At 42.2% G+C, this 20,290-nt stretch overlaps 1 protein-coding gene and 1 pseudogene across 1 annotated transcript in view; both read left to right on the forward strand.

Annotated features, from left to right (window-relative positions):
• MAGI2 (membrane associated guanylate kinase, WW and PDZ domain containing 2) overlaps window positions 1-337 on the forward strand; it is a 223,949-nt gene extending 223,612 nt beyond the window's left edge. The window contains exon 14 of the mRNA XM_021709136.1: window positions 100-337. Within this exon, the coding sequence (XP_021564811.1) occupies window positions 100-337 (238 nt within the window). The remainder of the gene's footprint in view (window positions 1-99) is intronic.
• A 16,464-nt stretch (window positions 338-16,801) lies between these two features.
• Window positions 16,802-19,802, forward strand: LOC103252520 (annotated as a pseudogene).
• The last annotated feature ends 488 nt before the right edge of the window (window positions 19,803-20,290 follow it).

Here is a 20,290-nt window from a genome sequence, read left to right on the forward strand (position 1 = left end):
GGCCGCCAGCAGATGAGCCGCGCGGCCGCCTCGCGCAGACCGTTGCTCTTAGGTTCCGTCTCACGGCGTTTTAATTTATTTTCACTGTCGCACGCATAGATCCGCGAGGCACCGAGGCCTGGGAGCACCGACGGGAAGTCCCACGTGTCCAGAGAGCCCGGGCTGCGCCGCGTCCACGCGCAGACCCGAACTGACCCTGAAGCCCCCGGTGCCACGGTGGGGGCTTTGGCAGCTATGGAAGAACCAAAATAACAGGGAAGAACATCACAGAGAGACAGTGCAGTGTAGCTTTAGGTGCAAAAAGGAAAAGAAAATCCCCCCACCCCCCACTGCATGAAGGGTTTGGAGGTCATCCAAACTTTATATCAAGAAACTGGACAAGTTAAGAGCAATCACGAACTGGAATATCGCCTTAAAAATCAAACTGCACGGAGCAAGCTGACACGGAGACAAGATTATATCTTTTAATTGATCTAAAGCGTTGTAAATAAATTGTTCTTGACATATCTAGACAGGGGTTAAAGGGTTTCTTTGCGACATGCAGAACTGTTCGCCCATGTCCTGTTTCCATGGCTCACCCGTGGCATCCATCTCGGTGTCAGCGGCAGCACTCCCCGCGTGCTGCGGGATAGGTTAGAAATCTAGTGAATTCATTGGTGTTATGCCATGTTGACTGCCATTTCTGTGATCAAATCATATTTCTGTACATTTTCAGTGGTAGGAAAAAAAGATTTTAAACATGGTATCCTAGGGAACCGTTTGCCACAAGTCAGAATTCTGCAGTTTAGCTCATAGCTCTTCATTGGTTTTCCTCTAAAATATGGATTTTATAATGGAAGGACCACAATGTGTTTAATCAAGATTGGCAACGCTGCAGTTCCTCTATGAAAAGGCTTTTCTGTTGTCCCAGGCTAGCAAAGAGAGATAGCTTCTTTGTCAGCAATGTTGTATTTCACTTATTTTATTGTCTTATTTTAAACTCTCTCTCCATTACTTCATTTGCACTTTGACAGAGCAGAGGCAGAGTATTTGTCTTATATTTCTCAGATTATAATGAATTTCTAATATAAAAGATCAGTATTATAACCAATTTATTTTCATTAAAGAACATGACTCTTTTTAGCATTCCTTTCTGCTTATCTTTCTTTCCTTATTCTTTCTTCCTTTGTTTCCATTTGGTTTGCTTTTGTCTTGTATTCTTTGCCAGTTTTTTTTTTTTTTATTTCATTAGCAACCTCTAGATGTTTCTGTTTATCTTCATTGATCTGTGATGGATTCCCTAGCAAAGTTCTAAGGCTTGCCTTTCTTCCCTGCTGTTTTAGTATTTCTCTGTAAAATGTTAGCTTCAATTAATTATCCATTGGTACTTATTGTAGCTACACATATTAAAAGACAAAATGTTTCTGCAGGCAGTTTCTTTCTCATATGCCCTTAATGAATGAGGCTTCATCCTTCCCACATTCTGCCTCCTTACGAGTTCAAATGCAGATAAGCCTCACCTTCCTGCACATGTAGTCTAATAAGTAAGAGGAGGAGAACAGGTCTACCACAAAGGTCACACATAATAGCCTCCCTTAACTGACTCTTTCTCTCTGTAATTGCAGTAACCTGAGCACTGGCAGTTTAATTTTCATCAGACATTTGAGTAGTTTAGTTATTTGACAAGAGGAGAATATGGTTGAAAGCCTCAAGTGAAGGGTCTTGCAGCTTGTAAAGGCAATTTCCAAAAATGAAACCCACTCATCATAAACAAAAGCACAAACACATGTAGCAGCTTATTATACTTTTGGTTTAATCTCAATTAGTCTTTCTCCCCTGGACTAGAAATCCAGTATAGTTTGCCATTAATTTATTGAATCTGGTTTTGGACAATGCTTCTGTAGTGTAGCTGCACGTCCTGGTACTGTATCCTCTGACCTTTATTTTCCATGTGTTACAAAAGGAAAAAAAATTGAGATTACACTGGCATAAACTCTAATTTGCACAGTTCACAGCTACTACTTGTGCAGTACTTGCTTTATGCAGCTGTAATCCATAACCTGTGAAGACAGCACATCATCTAAATCCCATTCCAAATAATACTTCTGTGTAGTGTTAGCTGTGAATTTACCCTGTACAGCTGTATCTCTATAAATATAATTCCATGTATTAATAGTCACAGAAAGACTGTAAGTGAGCAACTATTTTTATGAAACGCACCACTATGGATAAATTAACTTTTACAGAAATCTTGTTTACTGTATGATATTCTAAAACACTGTCAAATAAAATATATATCCAAAAATCTTTTCTTTTTCCAACTATATAGGTTGTGTGTTAATTTGAAATAGATTATTACCGGGGGTTAACTTCGTTTTTAAGAGTGCAGTTCACATAGATTTTTAAAGCATAAGTTTAGTGCCCCAGATAGGACTTCTTTGAAACTTGAATCTAAATGCAGTGGCATTTACGTGGAAAAGATTGTTGACTTTTTTAGCCCAAGTACACTGAGAGTTTTCTCACATCTAGTTGGTGTTTGCCTGTCAGCTTACTACATCATTTATGAATTGGCAGTACGTTTCTGTTGCTTGCTACATTGATTGATACTTGTCCTTTTTTCAAGAAGGATTTAAAGTATCAATTAGCAATAAATTCCATCACATTTTTTCCTTTTAATTCTGAAACTGTTTCATGCAAAATCCCAAGAAGTCATCGCTTAGTGAGGAGCAGTGTATAGGTCCAAAATAAATGGCCAAGTATAGCTTTTGTGTTGTATTGCAATACCTGTGGTAGGCAGAAGGGGAAGTTCTGCTTGAGTATTGAGTGCTTACAACCCTGTCATGGAATTTACAACTGAGAGGACTGTAATTAAATATTCCGTGCATCATTGTTATAAAAGGAAAGAAGTGAAATCAAACAAAATTTAAGATATGTGTAATAAATACATGCAGTTATTTATTAAATAATCTGAGAAAGGCCCAGTGCAAGCTGAAAAAGCAAAAGAGCTATACAACAAAGTAGTTAACAAAATGGGGTGTACATATTTATGATGTACAGCTAGTTTTTTAAAAAAAGTATTAGGATGAAATAAAAACATAGGAAATCAGAGGTCAAAGGATTAGGACAGGGACAGGGCATGGACTCGGCTGAGGCAAGTAAGACACCTGGCAAGCAAAGTAATCCACATGTCTCCAAGGCCAGGCAGGAAAATCTGAAAAAATGAAGGGAGCCAGTTGGGGACCGCCTGAAGGGCAATTGTGTCTTCCTCTAAAGCTGCTGTTTTGTCAAGTTCAATGTAGAGTGGTCTTCCAGTTTCTCAAGAGAAGGAAAAAAACCCAGCTCTCTAATTGAAATTTGGGAGCTGTTAAAGTTTGACATTTGTAAGAAACACTTGAACAAGAAGGAAAAAAAACTACCACAACAAACTACCTGCAGTCCACATCTGACCCACAGGCCACTGATTTGGAACCACACCCAGGCTATCCTCAAAGAATCCCTCGCTGTCATCAGGGTCTGACTTACCTTTCAAGCAGTGGAGGTGGAGACCCCACAACAGCTTGTGGCTGTTGAGGTACACACATGCCTAGAATAGCTTCAAATGTGCATTCTAAGCATGAGACACTCTTCCAGGAACCTGGTTGCTTCTCTGTACTAGAGGTGGATTTGCTGCAAAGCTAAAGAAATGGAAACTTGCATGGGCCCCAAATCTCATTTGAAAGTTTATATTCTCTTTTTAATGTGTGTCTCTCAAATTGTGTGATCTGTGAGTTTCCTAACATTGAATATGCCCCTGCCCTCTTGATACTGCTATTTCTCAAGCCAAACTAATAACAAAATCAAATGACCTCATTGCTAAAAGAATTTGGACCTTATAGAGATTTCTTTTTCAGACAACCATAGTGCCAGACAGGAAGCCAGTAAAATCACAAGAATGCATTCCAAGTCTTAAAATAGTAAGAGTCCTATGTCTAATGATAAGTTCTGCATCTCATCTAGTTTATGCGGGGCCCCAATTAAATGTGCAGAGATGATGATGATTATTGGTGGTAATAATAGCTATGGCTGTAAACATTTGGCTATAAAGTGGAGTGACACCCTAGAATTAAACTGAACCCTTGCTGGGCATTTGGTAGTCCATCACCCAAGCAACTCAGTGATCAGGGACTTCATAAAAAGCTTAAGTGTGTCCCACCACCCCGGGGTAAGGTAACTGGCACCCGCAAATAAGAGCCTTATTTCTTTTTAAGAGCTCTAAAAGTTTGATGAATCTGTGTCTAGGAGAGTGATTTCACCTGGAAAAACCAGGTACTCTGGGAAGCAACAAAGTGACCTTTGACTTTCTTTCTTAAGTGGAAGATAAACTTTCTAAAACCCTAACAAGGTGTGTCCGTGTCCACCTGCCCTGCACAAGGGCCATTTGTATTACAAATTTCCCACTGACACATTACCTCAAGTTGTAAAAACCTCTTGGGAGTTAAACAAAGGATCAACTGGAGGGAGGATCCAGACAGCAAAGCAGAGAGCCTCAATAAGAAATACGTAAGTGGACAATGCCTGCCTTTGTCCAGGAGCCCTGACAGTGTTCCTGCTGATCTGAGAATTAGCAGCCACATCTCTGAATTTTCAAATAAAGTCAGATTTTTTTCTGATTGAAAGTGTGATTTGGCTATTTGTCTGCCTCAACCACATAGGCTGGCTTTGCCAATTAAATTATACGGCAGATATTTTCCATCAATTAAAGGTATCAAAACTATAATTACCAGGTTTAACTGGAAATATATTTAAAGCATGCATACAAGAGTAAACACATCCTTTGCAGATTTAAATTTGTGACTTAAAAAATAGATATGTCAATTTAAAAATGAAATTGTGCCTAGTATTTCATAAAATTAGCCTCCCCCCACATCTTTAAAATGCAATCTTTTTTTTTTAATTATTTTAGGGGCTTTGTGAGCTTAAAAGAGCACTCACATACGCAAATCTCCTTAATTTGGTATAATAAAATTGTTTCAATAACTGTTGAGAGTCTACTATGTATAAAACACTACAGGTGAACAGAGCACAACCCTTATTCTCAAGTTGCCTATAACCTATTTAAAAGACCAGGATAATCAATACTTGGCAGAATGTGGTTGGTGCAACAGCAGGAATGCAGGATTCTGTAGAATGCAGAAACGGTTAGAAGTTGTCCAGGATAAGTGGCATTGTAGTTGGGTTTTGAAGGATGTGTAGGATTTCAAGAGGCAGAGGCAGTTTAAGGGAGAGAACAGCTTGAACAAAGAAAATTTAGAGGAATGTTTGGAAAATGGGAAGTTTGTTTATTTTAATTGAGGACCTACACGAAAGGGGGAGAGATTTTGACTGAAAACACGAGAAAGAGAGAGAGAGAAGATGAAAGCAGACCACAACTGCTGTCAGTGAGCTGTGGCAAGTCAGTAAAGGTTTCTGAGCAGAGGAAAAACAAAAGCAGCACTTAGTTCTGGAAGTTTGTCTTGGCATTCTTGTCCAGGGGAGGTGGAGGTGGGAGAAGCCTGGCAGTTACTTAACATCAGTCCAGGTGAGCAATAAGGAGACATGAGCACCTGGAATGGAGGGGAGAATTCCGAGGGCTCTCAAGGAGGGAAAATAAGTAGAACTCAGATGCCAAGAGTAAGAGATAATCACAGGCTTCAAGCCTGAGTGAAAGAGAAAATGGAAAGAGAACCAGGTCTATAAAGGACATCACTAAGTTTTTTGACATAGAAAGTGTGAGGGGCTCTCAGGTCATTCAGATGGAAATATTCATCCAGCCAATAATCATAGACTAAAGATGGAGATTTTTAAATAATGAAGTTCAGGTGAGAAACTAAGTTTAGAGATTTAGGAATCAACTCACTAGCACCTTGCACCCCAGACATTCTGATGTAATAGGTTGGAATGGGGCCTGGGCATCAGGATTTTTTTTTTTTTAAAGAGCCCCAAGGAAGCTTAAAGGTTGAGCAACCAAGACTGAGAACCACTATCCTCAAAGTAAAAGCTAATATGATCTTCAAGGTAGACAAAGAGTAAAAGGAAATGGGGCAAGAGCCATATTTGGGAAGTGGGAACAGAGGTCATCTCAGAAGAATGGTTTAAGAGATTGGACATGGCAGGGCCATGGAATCCTAGTGAGGAGGAGATTTTAACAAATATGGAGTGGCCATTGGTGTCCACACTTGCAACAGTGTCACTTAGGAACAGGAATTAAGACTGGATCGTCCACGCCTTTGGGAGGCTGAGGTGAGTGGATTACCTGAGCCCGTGGGTTCGAGACCCGCCTGGGCAACTTGGCAAGACCTCATCTCTACAATAAACAAATAAAAAATTAGCCGGGCATGGTAGCGCATGCCTGTAGTTCCAGTTACTTGGAAGGCTGAGGCGGAAGGATCGCCGGATCCCAGCAAGTCGAGGCTGCGGTGGCCAGGAGCAGCCACTGCACTCCATCCTGGGCGACAGAGTGAGACTCGCAACTCAAAAAAAAAAAAAGACTGGATCGTTTGTTTTTATTTTTGGAGGTTCAGTAGACCTTTTAGTAGAATGGCAAGTTTAGGTCACCCAATGAATGAGTGAGGAAGCAGAAGCCATGATGAGAGAAAGAAGCATTGTCAGCTCAGAGAGAAGCAGAACAGAAGGCTGGTGGTCATAGTTGGCTGGTTGGTTGCTTGCTTGCTTGTTGGTCTAGAGGTGACTTCTGCAGGCTTTCAGCCCAAGAGGAAGGAGCTGGTGCAGAGGAGGGAAACTGACAGGGAGTGCAGAGTGGGAGTGCAGACAGGGAGTGAGGAGGTAAGAAACCTGGGAAGAAATGGAGGTAGGGAAAGAATACAGAGCACACACAAGAGTGGAGAGGAGACTTGGAAGAAAGACACTTTTCCCCAAGATGGTAAGAACCAGAAGACAAATTTGGCAAAACACAGCAGCGAAGAAGGGCAAATTAAGGAAGTCTATATCATATGCCTTCCATCTTTTGGTTAGCAGAGATCTGCTTGAATTTGTAGAATGTAGAGATGACCCTAGAGATGTGAAAAGGGTAAAAAAGTTTTCCTAGGAATCTTGAACACGAGAATCTTAATCACAAACAAGAGAAAACTAAAGTAATGACTGAGGGTCCTTCTGAAGCTACCAAGTGGTAGATTCTAACCTAGTTCTGTCTTAATACAAAGTTTTGTACTTATTAAGTATTCAATAAATCATTATTAAGTAAAATAATCCTCCGTCCAAAACACTGTTCTGAGGACAGGAGTGACTTCAGCCTCCCTGTTTATCTGCAGGGGTTTCTGAAGCAGAATGTGCTCTTCCTAGGACTTCCTGGGGAACCTTTTCACCTGACACAGGATACGTGTCCTGTGATGGTACTAGTAAAACTAGGACAGGTGGCCCTTTCCAGGGCCAAGCACCAAGGATGAACACACAGTGGAGTTTAGCTAGCATCAAAATGGCAGGATTATTATTCTGGGTATGTATAACAGTTGTTCATTCTCCAAGGCATATTTCCATTTGATTATTTCCATTTGATTCTTACACTACCTGAAATGGGAGCGGGAAATGTGATCTTTGCAGAAATGAAGAAGGTATATGTCTCATTTGCCTGAGGTCACATAGCTACTAAGCAGCACAGCACTCAGCTTCTGAGTCCCAATCCAGGACCCTTCTCATTGTACAACAAGTGGAAGGGCACAGAGAGAGTACAATGACAAGGTCGCAAAAACAGACAGGTCCATGTGCTGGGCAAAGGAAAGGGACAGGAAGTCCAAATAAGGGAAAGAGGTCAGAAGTGGGTGAGACTGTAGGGACTCATAGACCACAGAGCCAGGAGGACCTCAGAGAGAGGTTACACACACAGAGACTAACACATGTATATTCAGGGAGACTGGAGGTGGTGCAATTCCCAGTTGCAGGGTCTTTCTGAATTAATATGATTAAAATGACTTAGGAATAAAGAATGAAATGTACTTATGAGAGTAGAATGCTTTTACAGTATCTTTAAAATACTTGCCTTAAGGCAAAGGCCACAGCAAAGGAAGTCAGCTGAACCATTTGGGATGTGCATAATAAATGCATCTGCAAAAGTGTTAGCATGCACAGGGTGCTTTATCCAGGTACCACCAGGAAAGACATGAGCCAGTTTATTTTTCCAGTCCCTAGCAAGATAATACAAGTGAGCTACAAGTGATTCAACTGTAATAGGCATGGAGTAAAAAGAAATTCACAGAAATGCTTCAAAACAGATATCCCTGTACATTGCCCTTTGCAAAATTTAAAGATTAGCAGAGGTCATAAGACTCAGGGACATATCCTCCAACTATATCTGTGTTACTCAGGAACATCTGAGTGCTCTTTTTTTTTTTTTCTTTCTTCCCCCTCCCCCGCCTTTTTTTTTTGAGTTGGAGTCTCACTCAATTGCCCAGGCTGGAGTGCAGTGGCACCATCACGCCTTACCATAGCCTCGACCTGCTGGGTTCAGGTGATCCTTCCGCCTCAGCCTCCCAAGTAGCTGGGACTACAGGCACATACCACCACGCCCAGCTAATTTTTTAATTTTTTGTAGAAACAAGATCACACTATGTTGCCCAGGCTGTTCTCAACCTCCTTTCTCAAACAATCCACCTGCCTCGGCCTTCCAAAATACTGAGATTACAGGCATGAGCCACCATGTCCAACCTGGCTCTTATTCTTTTTGTTTTCTTCCTTTTTTTTAAAGTTGAAACCTCATTTTATCTCATCTCAGGCTAAGGTGCAATGGCACACTCATGGCTTCTGCAGCCTCTAGCTGCTGGGCTCAGGTGATCCTTCTACCTCAGCCTTCCAAGTAGCTGGAGCTACAAGACAGGCATCACCATGCCCAGATAATTTTTTGTCTTTATTGTAGAGACAAGATTTAACCAAGTTGTCCAGGCTGGTCTCGAAACCCTGGGCTTAAACAATCCTCTCTCTCCCCGCACCCCAAAGTGCTGGGATTATAGGCCTGAGCCACGATACCCAGCAGGTTCTTGCTTCTTAATCTGGATTTCCAATTCTGAGATGGCCCTAGCTGTGCTTCAAAGCAAGTGAACATAAGCAAATAGAGCAGACACAAAACAGAGGCTGAGAATGTATGTGTGTGTGTGTGTGTGTGTGTGTGTGTGTGTGTGTGTGTGTGTGTGTGTATACTCACGCATATACACACAGAAACCCTCATAGGAACACACACACACACACAAACACACATATATACAAGGAATCTAATTTTAATATTTCTTCTGGTAACAAGATAACGTATACACCAAAAAGTTCCCAAAAATATATAGCTGATTTACTCAGTTTTAAAATAGGCATTTGTGGCTGAGCACAGCAGCTCATGTCTGTAATCCTAGCACTTTGGGAGACCGAGGCAAGAGAATTGCTTGAGCCCGGAAGTTTGAGGCCTGCCTGGGCAGCATAACAAGACCCTGTCCCTGCAAAAAGTAGAAAAATTAGCCAGGCATGGTGGTATGTACAGGTAGTCCTAGCTACTGAGGAGGCTGACGTGGAAGGATCACTTGACCTCAGGAGGTCAAGGCTGTGGTAAGCTGTGATCATGCCACTGCACTCTAGCCTGGGCAGCAAAGTGAGATTTCAACTCAAAAAAAAAAAAAAAATAGTGATGACTTGTGTCACTATTGAGAAACAGGGACAAATTACTTAAGTCTGACACTGAGTAAATATCTGACATGTATGTTTCTTATTAGCAGTAGTATTGTTATTGTTATTATCATTAATCAAGAGGCATATAAACATTTGCTGTGGTACTCTGGGACTGTCATCCCACAAGTATTTTTTAGGTATTAGCTGCGTGCCAGGTCCTGTGCAAAGGGCTGGGACTGTAGTAATGAACTAGGCAGTCATATGCCCCACCTCTTTTCGCCATCAGGAAACTAATTCCACAATTGATTACATAATTTCAGCGTGATGAGAGCTACAGGGAAGATGTCAAGGATGCCACAGCAGCGGCCTTGATTAGACAAACTCTTCTTGGGGAAATGTCTGTTCTGTTGAAAGCTAAAGGTGCTGAGGAGTCAGACTCCTAGAAACACTCACGTTGGGAATGGAAACGCCAGGGAGAAAACCCAGGCCTGAGGGAACCAGCATGGCCAATTCACCCCAGTTAGTCAAGGACCGTCCTGATTTTAAAACTATAGTCCACATTCCAGCAAACCCTTCGGACCTGGGCAAAGCACATGGTTTGGTCACCCTAGAAGGGGAATGGTGCATAGACTGGGCTGGCAAATCTGGGGATCTGACAGCAGCAGGTCACCTAAGACACAGAAAATAAGAGAGCACTTGTCACCATGAGGCTAGGAGGAGCCTCAGGATTCAAACCACACAGGACTTAATAGACCTTGGCCAGGACTCAGGCCTCCATTCAAAAGACAGCCGGCAGACACTGATGGATGGGTTTTAACTGGGCATAACAACCTGATTTGATGTGGGTTTCTTGTAAATAACACTCTGGCCATGGAGTAGAGACATCAGAAGGGTTGGACACCATGTGGTGAAGTGCCACTTTGTTCCCAACTCTCTGCCTTTCCCTGTGACTGTAGTTCCTCCTCTCCTTCCTCTGCCGTCGGCTCCCCATCCTTTGGAGGCTGCTGACCCTGAGCTCAGTCTCCTTAAGCTTCTGTCTCAGAGCAGATACAAGCCTTCCTGGGAGGGATCAGGAGGCCTCGCTGGTGCATTTACAAATCTGTGAAGAAGTTTCCAATATTAAGAGGTAGATTGAAGACTGATCTTGAGTTACTAGAATTAATATTCATAGTGCCTAGCATATAAGAGGTGCTCAGTGAATACTTGCTGAAGGTTGGATGATTTTTTTAAATGGTCTGCTCTCTAAATCCAATATATATTTCCTTGAGTAAGAATGGCTTCCAGTATGGTAAGTGGCCCTGAAGTATCAGAGCAGTTATTTTGTGGTTTTTCTCGGGTCCACGGCTATGTCTACAAAATTCTGACACAGTGGCCTGATGTTGTTATCTCAGGATGAGAGCTGGATTCTGGGGCTCATTCAGGTGCTTTGTCCAAAATAAACCCAATAACTCTTTCCCTTGGACTTCCTCCTACTCATGCTCAGGCCCAGCCTTGCCTTTGAAGCCAGCAGGGACTGAGCAGACCTGGCCCGAGCTCTTGTTTCAGAAAGACAAGGTCAGGACCAGAGCAACTATGACACAGCAACTGGTCTAGCCTGCCCAAACCCAGAGGGAGACTGTCCACTCAAATCCTTGGCTGAATTCTAGTACATTGAGTCCAGCTGGTCAGGATTCCTCTGAGGAGCTTGGCCTCCCTGCCATCCACGTTTGCTGGAAGCATATAAGGGGCCTCTGCCAGTTTGGGGCCTGGACTTGTCCAAACTCCCTCTACCTCTCTGCTCCAATTGAAACTCTTCCAAATAACCTAATCTCTCTCTCTCTCTCTCTCTCTCTCTCACACACACACACACACACACACACACACACACACACACACACACACACCCCATATCCCACCAGACTCCCCAACAGGGACCTGATACTCCACTGGCTCTTTTGGTTAAGAGACTTCACACGAGCTCCTTGTAGATCAAAGACTCTCATGGCCTGTTCTCCATTGACCTTCCCACCAGAAGAGGCAGATTACTCACAACCCAATCCCAAAACATATTTTCACCCTATTTTTAATGAATCAACAAATATAAAACCAAGATTTCTTTTTTTCTTTTTCTTTTTTGAGTTGGAGTCTCATTCTGTTCCAGTCTGGAGTGCAGTGGCATGCTCATGGTCACTGCAGTCCCAAACTGCTAAGCTCAGGTAATCCTTCTGCCTCAGCCTTCCAAGTAACTGGAACTACAGGCATGCTTCACCACACCTGATTAATTTTTTTGTTTATTGTTGAGATGAGCTCTTGTCAAGTTGCCCAGGCTGATTGCAAACCACTGGGCTCAGACAATCCTCTTGCCTCAGTCTCCCAAAGTGCTGGGATTACAGGTGTGAGCCACTGTGCCCAGCAAGATTTGTTTTTTCTTTTTCTTTTTTTTTTTTTTTTGAGTTGGAGTCTCACTGTCACCCAGACTGGAGTGCAGTGGCTGCTCCCGGCCACCGCAGCCTCGACCTGCTGGGCTCCGGCGACCCTTCCGCCTCAGCCTTCCGAGTAACTGGAACTACAGGCGGCACTACCACGCCCAGCTGATTTTTTTTATTTATTGTAGAGATGAGGTCTCGCCTGCCCAGGCAGGTGTCGAACCCACGGGCTCAGACAATCCACTCACCTCAGCCTCCCAAAGACGCGGGATTACAGGCTGAGCCACCAAGCCCGGTGATTTGTTTTTTCTAACCATGGCCATCATCAAGGAGCTAAGGGTATAAGATCAGGACTTTGTAGGGTTTTAAAGCATAGTTAGAAATAGATCCTTTAAAACATGAAGCAGTCATCTGGAACACACAACCATATTAAGGCGGAAGCAGCAGCGAGGATGATTTTGTCCTGAATTATGCTGCCAAGATGTTTAAAACAGAAGCAATGAATTATCTGAACTACTTTCAGAAGACTAGCTGCTGTGACAAATAACTCCCACTCCACCACCCCAAAAAACCTTATGTCTCACTCAGAGGTCAGGGGTTGTTGGTTGAAGAGGCGGCTTTCCTTCGTGCTGAAATTGAGAGGCCTCTGGCTCTACTTCCCCCAGAGCCTTGCTTCTGCAAGAGTGGCTGGGCACCAGCAGCAGACATCACTAGAAGCTTGTTAGAAAAGCAGGATGGGGCAGGACGTGGTAACTCATGCCTGTACTTGGGAGGCCAAGGTGAGAGGATTCCTTGAGCCCAGGAGTTCAAGACCAGCCTGTGCAACATAGCAAGACTTCACCTCTACAAAAATCAAAACATTAGCCAGGCATGACGGTGCATACCTGTAGAACTGGCTACTCAGGAGGCTGAGGCAGAAGCATTGCCTGAACCCAAGAGGTCAAGGCTGTGGTGAGCCATGATCATGTCGCTGCACTCCAGCCTGGGCCAGAGTGAAAAAAAGAAAGAGGGGAGAGTGGAAAGTGGCGGGGGAGGAAGGGAGAGAGGGATAGAGAGAGGCAGGGGGTCAGAAAGAAAGAAAAGAAGGAAGGGAGAGAAGAAGGAAGAGAGAGAGAGAGGATTGGAGGCCCCACCCTAGACCTGATGTTTCAGAGTTGCATTTTAAGAAGATGCCCATGTGCAGGTTACTTATATACAGATGCTTCTCAAATTGTGATGGGGTTACATCCCGATAGACCCATTGCTAAGTTGAAACTATTGCAAGTTGAAATGCATTTAATACACCTAACCTACCAAACATCATAGCTTAGCCTAGCCTACCTCAAACATGCTCAGAACTCTTACCTTAGTCTACAGGTGTGCAAAATCATCTAATGCAGAGCCTATTTTATAATAAAGTGTTGAATACCTTGTGTAATTTATTGAACACTGTACTGAAAATGAAAAACAGAATTGTTGCGCTGGTACTCAAAACAATTCCTACTGAATGTGCATCACTTTCATACCATCATAAAGTTGAAAAATCATAAGTCAAACCACTGGGACCTATCTATACACAAAAGTTTGAGAAACTGCCCTAGGTCAGGTGCTATGACTCATGCCTGTAATCTAAACACTTTGGGAGGCCAAGGCGAGAGGATCATCTAACCCCAGGAGTTTCAGACCAGCCTGGGCAACATAGTGAGACCTCATCTCTACAAAAAATTTAAAAAAATTAGTCAGACATGATGGTGCATGCCTGGAACCCCAGCTACTTGGGAAACTGAGGCAGAAGAATCCTGGAGCCCAGGATATGGAGCCTAGGGTGAGCAGTGACCATGCCACTGCACTCCAGCCTAGGTGACAGAGTGAGACCCTGACTCAAAAACAAAAATAAAAAAAGAAGCTTCCCTAGAACCTCAGAGTCCTCTGCATCCAGATAGCACAAGGGGAGAGAAGATGCAGAGCAATTCCAGTTGCTTCTTTGCTTCCTTGAGTGACGGGTCACAACCATTCATATTCCCTTGGTGAGAACTAGTCATGTGGCCACAAATGGACACTAGAGGAGTTGGAAATGTGGTTCCTGACTGGGCAACTATCTAGTGGCCACCCCTCCACACTATGGAATTGGGGGGTCAGATTTGGGTAGACAGATATTTCTGACTCACAATAGTTTTTGTATTTTTTCCATATGAGGAAAGGATATTTCCTCCTCTCCTCTAGAAGCTGCTTAGGGAGCAGGCATCAAGCTTCCTGTGTGAAGGTGTTACCAAATGAACTGACATTTCTTTTTTTTTTTTCTTTTTCGAGTTGGGTCTCACTCTGTCACCCAGGCTGGAGTACAGTGGCATGCTCACAGCCACTGCAGCCTCGACCTCCTGGGCTTAGGTGACCCTTCTACCTCAGCCTTCCAAGTAGCTAGAACTACAGACATGTGCCACCATGCCTAGCTAATTGTTTGATTTATTGTAGAGACGAGGTCTCATATGTTGCCAATGCTGGTCTCAAACACGTGGGCTCAGGCAATCCTCTCACTTCTGCCTCTCAAAGTGTTGGGATTACAGATTTGAGCCACCATACCCAGCTTGAACAGACATTTCAAACAAGGGGTTTTTCCACAAACCATCATATTCATGAGAGCCCATGATCATATTTGGTTTCCACCAGTGCCTGCTTCCCAGTCACTACTCACACAGAGGGCAGCCCCAGAGACCCTTATCTTCTGAACACATCCGAGGCATCTGACCAGGGATCAGCAAATGTTTTTTGTAAAGTGTCAGATAATAAATATTTTAAGCTTTGCACGTCCAGTTGTGTCCGTCACAGTCACTCAGCTCTGCCACTGTATCATGAAAGTAACCACAGACAAAATATAGATGAATTCACATTACATAAACACAGTATAGGGGAACAGACTGCCATTCACTTCACAAATCTTTCTTGATCACATCGTGTCTCTGACCCCAAACAAAATGTAAACTCCATGAGAGCAAGATGTTTATCTATCTTGTTTCTTACTCTAGTCCTTGAACATAACACCACAGCTGGCACATCTATAGAACGAAAGAATGAAATAAATGTCAGGCAAGGAAAAATATACAAATTGGATAAGCTGTAGCAAGTTCTCTGAAGTCCATCCTGGACAGGAGACCCACCAGTCAGGGTGGCCAAGTAGCTTATGATCAGAGTAAGACAAGAGGTCATCCACAAGGTCATTAACCATTGGCAATTTGGCCCAGAAAGGTCATCACAGAGCAAGTATGCCCCCAGTGAGTAGGTGTCCACTCCCTTAAAGCAAATGCCAAAACCTACAGTAGGATAAACAAGGCGTGTATGTGCAGAAAAAAGACAATCAGAGAACTCATCAGAATGAATCTTAAAACCTAATACGAGGCCTACTTCTGTTAAGGTCATACTATCTTATTCCAGGACTTATTGTAAAGCTACACAGAGTTTCTCAACCTTAGCACTACTAGCATTTGGGGGCAGATAATTCTTTGTTGTGGGAGGCTGTCCTATAGATTGCAGGATGCTTAGCAACGTCTCTGACCTTTACCCATCAATTATGGCAATCAAAAATGTCTCCAGACATTGCCTAATTATCCTCAGGAGAAGAGAAAAGGGAACAGACAAAATTGTCCCCATTTGAGACCTATGAAATTACAGGAATCAAAACAGTGAGGTGCTAGTAAATGATAGACACACAGATCAATGGAACAGTACAGAGTCCAGAAACAGACTCATACATACATGGTCCGTGAACTTTCAGTAGGCACAATGGCAAGTTAATGGAGAGATAATAGTCTTTTTAACAATTGGATATCCTTATGTAAGAAAAAAAAATGTATCTTGATGTGTATCTAATAGCATATATAAAATTTAACTCAAAATGGATCATAAGTCTAAATATAAAATATAAATATTTAATACATTGAACTTAAATGAAAATTTGAAACTTCTACTCTTCAAAAGACCCTACTAAGAAAATGTTAAAAGTCATAAACTGGTAGTAAATATTTGCAAAACAAAAATCTGATAAAGAACTTCTATCCTCAATATATTTTTTAAAATCTCAAAATTTAAGAATAAAAAACAAACTTGGCTGGGCGAGGTGACTCAGGCCTATAATCTCAGCACTTTGGGAGGCAGAGAGGAGAGGATTGCCTGAGCCCAGGGTTTTGAGTCCAGTCTGGGCAACTTGGTGAGACCTCGTCGTTATAATAAATCAAAAAATTAGCTGGGCGTGGTGGCCTGCGCCTGTGACTAAAGTGGAGGAATCATCTGAGACCAGTAGGTCAAGGTTGTGATGGCTGTGAACGTGCCACCACACTCCAGCCTGGGTAACAGAGTGAGACTCTGACACAAAAACAAACAAAATAAAAACTTTAATTTCTAAAAAAAAGTGAAAGATTTCAAGAGGCACCTCAACAAAGAAACTATACAAAAGACAAATTGCCTAAAAAGATGCTCAAAAGTATTAGTCCTGAAGAAAATGCTAGCTAAAACCACAAGGAGATGCCACTTACACACCTACTAGAATGACTAAATTTTAAAAACTGACATTCATTGCTAGTGGGATGAAAAATTATGCAATTATCTTGGAAAACAATTTGGCAATTTCTTATAACGTTGAAATACCAAAGGGAAGGATTAAGATTGCTGACATGGAACACTTCTGGGAGGCCACCACGGCAGTGGCTGGGCTGTGCACTTCCGCCAGCCTCTGGGCGGTTTACTCAGCTTCTCAGTCCACCAGGCTCAAGTAGTGGGCGTGCAACGTGAGCTAGCAGCCCATCTACCATCGGGTCCAGCAATCTCTAGTCATGGACCGGGACCTTCTGGGGCAGTTGCTGAAATGCCATGGCTCGTCGTTGCTGTCCCTGCTCTGGAGTGAACAGCAGGTCAATCCACACTTCTAGCGCCTGCTGCGATCCCCTGCTGGAGTCCACTGCCAAGCCCGCCCAGGGCCTACCGCCCCAACAGCAGAAAAGAGAAGAGAGTTGACAATGTTGAAATACAAAAATTCATCTCCAAAAAAGCGGATCTGCTTTTTGCACTTTCCTGGAAATCAGATTCACCTGCAACATCTGAAGTAAATGAAGACAACGAAGATCATTACGCAGTCATGCCACCTTTAGAGCAATTCATGAAGACACCAAGTATGAATCAGGGAGAGCTGTTTTTCTGAGATTTTGAGCATGGTGACATATCTGTGTCACCATGTGATTGGAAGAATTAGTTACATTCTGGAATTTGGTTTTTTCAAGGTGCTGATCTGTTTAGGAAGTGGCATCATGAGAGATATATCCCACTTAGAAATCACAGTTCTTGGTCAGGCTCAGTGGCTCAGCCTGTAATCCCAGCACTTTGGGAGGCCGAGGTGAGTGGATTGTCTGAGCCCGCGGGTTTGAGACCCGCCTGGACAACTTGGGCGAGACCTCATCTCTACAATAAGCCAAAAATTAGCCGGGCATGGTAGCACGTGCCTGTAGTTCCAGCTACTTGGAAGGCTGAGGCGGAAGGATTGCTGGAGCCCAGCAGGTCGAGGCTGCGGTGGCTGAGAGCGGCCATTGCACTCCAGTCTGGGCAACAGAGTGAGATTCCAACTCAAAAAAAAAAAAGAAAGAAAGAAAAGAAAAGAAATCACAGTTCCTTGTCCATTAAGAGATGTGTCTTCTCACAGCAACCACAGGGATCATTTATCATATTACCAAACTGGTGACATCATTCAAACTGGAATCAAGGATACTGACAGATACCATGAAAAGCTTGTAGTATCTCTGTATAACTCATATCTTCTGCCACACCTATCTGGCATTAAATTAGATGTAATTAGCTCTAAAGAGCTTCCTTTGTACAACAGGTGGAGTGAAGTGTCGTGTGAAATAGCAATTCTTCAGTCTTATGAAAATGTCATGCAGAGTTCCTTGTTAATTTGTTAATTCAGGAGTAGTCAAATTTCTTCTAGAAAAACTAAGAGTAGATGAATCTGATCCACCGTTTTTAATGAGAGGCCTACAAAGCAAAAATTTCTCCAAAGACAATTTTGCTTCTGCCCTGAGAAAGAAACAGCCTGCATCTTGGGCTTTAAAATGTGTGAAGATTAGAGTTGGTTATTTCAAGGTTGGACGCCATGAGGATGCTATGAATGAATACAATAAAGCTTTGGAAATAGGCAAACAAAATATGGAAGCTTTGGTAGCTCGTGGAGCATTATATGTGACAAAAGGAAATCTGAACAAAGCAATAGAAAATTTTGAGCTTGGACTAGAAAACTGTCCAACTCACAGGAAAACAAGACAATACCTCTGTCAGACACTTGTAGAAACAGGAGGGCAGTTAGAGGAAGAAGAAAAGTTGTTAAATGCTGAAAGTTTCTATAAGAAAGCTTTGGTTTTGGATGACACTTTTAAACATGCAAGAACGCAGTACAAAAACTTTATAAATACATGCAGAAATATTTGGAATTAAGAGAAAAACAAGCTGTAAAGGAAGAAAAACAGAAAACAAAGAAAATAGAAGCAAGTGCAGAAAAGTTGCATAAGTTCTTAAAAGAGAAAAGAAGACTAAGGAAGAAATCAACTTCATCCTCTTCAAGTGTTTCGTCTGCTGATGAATCAGTTTCTTCTTCATCCTCTCCCTCTTCTGGTCACAAAAGGCATAAGAAACGTAAGAAGAACTGTTCAGAGTCTTCTCACAGTTTCAAAAGGCATTCATCTAGGGCATCCTCAAATCAGGTAGGTCAGAATAGGAAAGATGAGTGCTACCCAGTTCCAACAAATATTTCAGCATCTTTTCTTAACCATAAACAAGAAGTGGAGAAACTGGGAAAGCAGGAAAAGTTTACAATGTCAAAAAAAAACAGGTAAAAGAGAGAAATAGATGTCTTCTTTCTTCATCTTCAGTTGATATACCGGAAGATTCTGGAGGTAGATCTGAAGAGCCAAGAGATCTATTTTCTAGTAACTATAAAACCCAAGCAGGCAGTAGCAAAACAGAAAAGCCGTATGAATCAGAAAGACATTTTTCCAGTAGAAGAAATTCCTCAGATTCCTTCTGTAGGAATTCAGAGGACAAGGTTTATGGTTATAGGAGATTTGAAAAGAATGCAAAGGGAAGAAAAGGGCACTATAGTAAGTGGGAGCCAGGTTCCGTGACGTATTCTACTTTACCTGCAAGCTCATACTACTCTTGGAATTCAGTTGAAAAATACAAAAGATGACTAGGCGCAGTGGCTCAAGCCTGTAATCCCAGTACTTTGGGAGGCTGCAGTGAGAGGATTGCCTGAGCCCATAGGTTCGAGATCCGCCTGGGCAACTTGGTGAGACCTCATCTCTACAATAAATCAAAAAATTAGCCGGGCATGGTAGCGTGTGCCTGTAGTTCCAGCTACTTGGATGACTGAGGCAGAAGGATCACCTGAGCCCAGCAGGTCGAGGTTGTGCGTGCCACTGCACTCCAGCCTGGGCGACAGAGTGAGACTCCAACTCAAAAAAAGAAAAATACAAAAAATATACTTATTCTGGATCAGATTTCAGTAGAGAAGAACAAAGATATCAGTAGAGAAGAACAAAGATATCAATTAAATACAAATCAATGAGCATATGAAAGAGAGGACAGTTGTGGGGAGGATATCAAAACAGGGGTTCCAGAACATGATGGACTAAATAGCAAAGAGCACTCAGAAAGCAGCATTTAAAAAAAAACTTACCTCAGCATTTATTGAATATATTTAATCAGATAGTAGAATTTGAAAAATCAAAAGGAAATAAGCAAAAAGTTAACATGCCAAGGAAATCACCGTTATCTAAATGCTGTTAATTAAAATTTTTAGGTGTTTTAGTTATAACAGTCAAGTGCAAGAATCTCTGCTACTAAAATTATTTGAAGAGATTACAGAAAGCAAATGCGTTTCAGTTTTTCTCAAATTTTGTTTCAGTTCTAAGTCCCCCTGTCACAGCTTGATATTTTGGCTTTTCCATTTGTATGTTTATGTACAGTATATTTCTTATTCTGATGATTTTAATTTCTTCACCTAAAGATAATTCTCTGAAAATATTGTTTCTCCACTGTATTATGGCACATGAGAATTCCTGGGGCCACCTTATCCTGCTGTTTGAGAGAAAATTAAATTTGTGCATTGAACACTTGAATCGTTTTCATTAAACATTATTTCATTTTCTTGTTGAATTAAAAACCATCAGCTTTTGAAAAGTAGTATATGTTTGAACATTTCTTGAGTACTATTTTTTATATATCACTCGTTTAAATATTACATTTTTTGCCCCATTGTTTTGTTTTAAAATGCT

This window comes from Carlito syrichta, unplaced genomic scaffold (assembly GCF_000164805.1).
Source record: "Carlito syrichta isolate Samal-C Ts95f unplaced genomic scaffold, Tarsius_syrichta-2.0.1 Scaffold165773, whole genome shotgun sequence".
NCBI lineage: Eukaryota > Metazoa > Chordata > Mammalia > Primates > Tarsiidae > Carlito > Carlito syrichta.